This window comes from Montipora foliosa, chromosome 8 (genome assembly GCF_036669935.1).
Source record: "Montipora foliosa isolate CH-2021 chromosome 8, ASM3666993v2, whole genome shotgun sequence".
Lineage (NCBI taxonomy): Eukaryota > Metazoa > Cnidaria > Anthozoa > Scleractinia > Acroporidae > Montipora > Montipora foliosa.
In genome coordinates, this window is record NC_090876.1 from 8,953,489 (window position 1) to 8,958,488 (window position 5,000).

General features: G+C 36.7%; 1 protein-coding gene across 1 annotated transcript in view; it reads right to left on the reverse strand.

The window, feature by feature from the left end:
* Nucleotides 1–5,000, reverse strand: part of LOC138013053 (SWI/SNF-related matrix-associated actin-dependent regulator of chromatin subfamily D member 1-like) — a 26,258-nt gene that overhangs the window by 6,428 nt on the left and 14,830 nt on the right. Inside the window, exons 9-13 of the mRNA XM_068860018.1 lie at nucleotides 4,971–5,000; nucleotides 4,568–4,666; nucleotides 3,267–3,329; nucleotides 1,973–2,070; nucleotides 799–853 (exon numbers count right to left, since the gene is read on the reverse strand). The exon at nucleotides 4,971–5,000 is cut by the window's right edge and continues 30 nt beyond it. Coding sequence (XP_068716119.1) covers nucleotides 799–853; nucleotides 1,973–2,070; nucleotides 3,267–3,329; nucleotides 4,568–4,666; nucleotides 4,971–5,000 — 345 coding nt within the window. The remainder of the gene's footprint in view (nucleotides 1–798; nucleotides 854–1,972; nucleotides 2,071–3,266; nucleotides 3,330–4,567; nucleotides 4,667–4,970) is intronic.

Genomic DNA, 5,000 nt, shown 5'->3' on the forward strand with positions numbered 1-5,000 from the left:
ATGCCGTGTGTCGGGGTGGAGAGCAGCTTTGCACACTGGTAGGAGCGCTCGGACAGAGGGCTTATTTACACACCATGCCAGAATTTTCGGGATCACAGATCGCATCTCTGGGGGCATAACTCGAAAACTGCAAGGTTCATTTATCCTCTCTTGCTCCATATGTTGTTACTTTTTATTTTACAGTATTTGCAAATGTGTATTAAGTGAAAAGAGTAAATAAAGTATTGTTGTTGTAGGACAAAAATTATCCAACGAGTTGATGGAGGAAAAATTGATCACTGCTTTGAAGCTGATTTGGAAACTACTGTTTTGAGCATTCCAAACCAAGTTCTTGAGGTTACAGGTTCCACAAAATTTATACGACTAAAGTTGGGCACAAAAAAAAAAACAAAACAAAACACAAAAACAGAATTAAACCCTCTTGGTGAGTCTCCATTCAGTTAGGGTAAAGGCAGAAAAATTGCAGAATGGAATGTGGCATCACTTAATTGTGTATAATTCATGCAGAATGACGGAAAGAAAATAAGTTCACTGACATCAACACTGCTTAAGCGTCACTAATTTTTCCCTGAATGGTTAGCTCTTACTTCACAGTCATTTCATACTGCATACATTACAGCATACATAATTATGCAATTTGCCATTTTGTCTTGCCACTCCAGACTTTAACGACAACTTGTCTCTGCTCCACTGTTTTCTGCTTCAAAAAGGTAGGTTATTGCATTCACACCCTCGATATGGACAACAATTTTTTTACTGGCATGATTGAAAGGACAACACTATAAGAATGAAACTTACCACCTCAACTTCAATGTCGTAACAAGTGGTTCTCTTGTTCTCTGGTGTCTCCTTACTGAAAAGACACATCTAATCAAATTAGAAGGCCTAATTATTCATAGCAAATATTTCTCCATTCTTGATTGGTTTAGGCTCCTCGCATGATTCCAGCTACAGGACAAAACATGGTTCATCTTGTCCAATAAATCACACCATGTCATTAGAGGGCCTATCACCTAAACAAACTTTTCCATTTTATTTATTCTCTGAAATTGTCCCAAATACATTGTGTTGTTTTTAGAATTTTTTAATTGAAAATTCACTCATTTATTGGCTTTGAAGGCTGGGAAAAGTGGTTGTACTTTGATCTATAACCGGGTTGACGTCACAGACTGCTTATGTGATAGTTCTTTGAAAACAGTGATGCAAATTACTTTGTGACGCCAACCCAGTACCAGACCCACTCCCCTTCATTGCTTGGTTATAGATCAAAGTACAATAAAAAGTGCCTAAAAATAACACAAAATCTTGGGACAATTTCGGAAAATAAATAAAGGGGGAAAAGTTTGTTGAGCTGAAAGGCACTTTAACCTTTTCCTTCCTTAGAGTGACACAAACTCTACTCTGTCTAACGTCAGACAATGATTATACTGGTCACCTGGGGCCTGGGGTGGGGAGTGGGGGGAGGGGGTTTGTCAAACGTCCCGAAACCTTTCGGGCATTTTCCCTTGACATAAAACGCTTTGTATCTTCAATAGGCAAACGTTTCAAGTCAAGAAAGTTTGCAGTCGTTTTGTTTTATAAGGTCTTGAAAACATGTTCAAAGATCCATATTTTATCAGGAGCAAATCTTAGTTTTACCAATCACTTTTCGGACCCGAAACGTTTTCAGGGCTTTCAAGGAACAGGCCCCAGTTCAGGAGTGGAAAGGGTCGAATAAAACCCCTGAAACACTTGCCCCCTAGAAGTGACAATCATAAATTTTACTACATTGTATGTTTAAAGGCGGATGATTTCAGTCATCAATGAGTGCTGGTTTAAGGGCAAAAAGATAAAATCACAAAAAAGGTGTTGGGTTGAAAATGATACTGGGTCACCGTATTAAAACTGAATTGACACAGAACTAAAAATAGGCCATGGACACTTACAACGAACTCCTTTTGTTGCATAAGCCAATGCAAATTGTTTCCTTTACCTTATAAGATGGTTTATGACAATGGGATCCGGTGGCAGTAACAAGGCACTTAGCCGCTGAGGAATCTCACTGAACTTCATTCGATTGCATTCAAATATCTGAAATTGAAATATTCATACTTCCTACTGTAATGCCAAATTTTGCAGTTTTAGACAAACTAAAAGGTCCACATTAGCAAACCTACAATTGGAGTACCAGTAATGACAACTCGAACTGGTTTTTAGTTGTACCCTTGTTTTCTTATTCCGTACTGAAAGTTATAGCTGCTCCTTTTTTTTACTTTGATTGATGGCCTGCGCACTATGCGCTTGGGCCATAAAAATTAATAATAAATCAATAGAAAAAACTCAGTCCCTAACTTACAGTAAGGGCCTCAAAGTCGGTTTAATAGTACATGTACTTGTTGTTGCACCAAGACAAAATCCAAAGTTCAGTATTATCAAACCAGCAATTATCAGTAAAATGACACTATTCTCATTGCAACAGACCCATATCACTCAATGTCCAAACAAAAGATTTTGCCCGTTGAACCTCTCATTTAGTGTGAGGCTGGATGGGCAAAGACAATGCAAAGATAAAGCTTTTATTCCCCGCGGACTCCAAAATGGTCGCCGCGTGATAAAGGTGAATAGCCACCCATAAAATTACTGGCTGCCAGCTGCTTGATTGGGCCTAATACATATTGTATGCTTACTCTTCTGAGCAGGCGTGTTAGGCGGAAAGTGCACGATTGTTCTCGGCGAACAGGGCTAGTAAGACATTTATTATATCTCTGTGGTAATCAGCTGTGTGAGAAAGGAAACCAGTTTAAGTCAAGCGAAAGGTTCAACTGCCACAAAGATTGCTGTGTCCAAATCAAAAAAACCAAAAAGTCTTCTTGGTATTTTGAAATAGTTGCTTGAAAGAGTCAAAGAATTTTACAAGTTTATGTAACAGAAACGACATGAAAGACTTGCTAGAGAATGTTTTATTTGAACTATTGGGCCATAGAGTGTGTCATACTGTAGAATACCACCTACTAATTTAGCCAATCACAGCATACGTTCTACCGGAGAGATATAATAAAATGCCTTGGACCAATAATTATTTCAATTTATTTAAATTCAACTTAAAACAGGTAAAAAGATTTTATGGCTCTAGGAAATAAGAAAAGAGTTTTTAAGAATTTGTTTCCCTGAGCCTTGAGGTTATGAGTGAAGTTTTGTCCATTGAAATTGGGATATTTCCTAGACTTGAAAAAAAAAAATGCAGTCTTTATTGCTAACATAACAGTAAAATGTTGCAGACTTCTCACCTGTTGAAAATATCTGTCACAGTTAATATACTCTCGCTCATGTGAATCTTGCAAATTGTGACTCTGAAAAATGAGAGAGAAATCCTTTTTGGTAACATTCTCAATAGACAAATTAATTTCAGTAGAACTGCTTAATCTCAGCCACCTATAACACAATGTGCTGTGGATTTTTTTCTACAAAAACAATCATCACTTATTCTTGGGGTGTAATACTTTTCCCTCAATTGGACATCGGTTGATTTTACACAGAGGATCTCCATTGTATGGGTTGGTGAAACAAGCAAAATAAGAAAAACTCCCAAAAGATTTGCTTATTGTTCAAGTCGCAAATTCCCTTTTGGTGATTATGACTGAACTTCTTGGTAGAAATAGTATTAACTGGGAGTTGAGCAATGGCTATGATATTTGCATCCTTGTAATAACTTATGATTCTTCAAGACACGTACTTGTATCCTTTCATCCACAAACAAAGCTTTGTGTTCGAGTTTAAAGAAAGCATTGAGATTTATCATCACTTGTGGATGTTCTACTCTAAATGGAGATTTCGATCATTTCAAATTGCTGATATGGAATAGAATAGAATTTTATTTGCTCAGTTCATAGTTAATGTACAATTTAAAGTAGGAAAGAAACATAAATAGATAAAATAATAATACAATTTTAATTAATTAAATGTTTGATCCCAGGAACTAAATAAACCAGTAGGTTTTTGAGTTGGCCCCTAGCCATATTAAGTTGATTTACATGTATTTTCTGCAGGTTAGGGGAATAAAGGAAAAGTAACACAATAAAAAATAGTAACAAAGATTATTACAATCTTTAAATTATAACTAGTGCTGGTTTAACACCAAAAACTGCTTCAATTTTGTTTTAAATTTTGCCAAGGATATGTTTTTGACATTTTCAGGAATTTTTCGCCATAGATCAGCAGCTACAGGAAGCTGAGTCTGTTTACCTATATTTGTATGTACCCATAGCAAAGGAAAGCAAATGTATTAAACCAACGGCAAAGAAACCCTTTTGCAAAGCTGTGCATGAATTGTTGTAGTTTTCGTCCATAACCCCTTTTGCATAATCAGTTCTTGATGCCCTTCCTGCTTTCGTTTTAACTGCTTGACCCCTGGGAGCCAGACTTCACGAATAGATGATGGGGGGGGGGGGGGGGGGGAATCAGGAGTTAATGGGTCAACCATACAAGCAATTTCTACTGTGTGATAGTTTTAAAGATACATGTACTGTATCTTTGGCACTGAATAGATGACCTTGCTCGCATTGAAGAGAACCCAGTTGTTTTTTCTTACCTTGATGTATTGCCAGATGGCATTGACAATAACAGGCCTGGTTTGTGTATGGATTCCCATGAGACGAGCTAGTCTTGGATCAAGTTTATACTGAGGAGGCTAGAACAAAAGTTCAATTTGTTTGTAAGGAAATTATCTTGAGAATAACATTGTGATGTGGCACAAGGCTAACGACAATAACATTGATAAAAAATATTGAAGATATTCAACTTCTTGTCATAACCAGGATCTTGAGATTTACTCTGTCTAACACCAGTTTATTTTACTTGGAGGTCATTTCAGGAATGAATAGGCTACAGCCATGTAAGATGTAGAATTTGTGATTTTACACTGTTACAAGTTATTCCCAAAGGGACTAAATGTTAAATTAAAATAAATTTATTGGTTGTCAACTCAAACATACCTGGTAATCTAAGAGAAACATTATTGTACA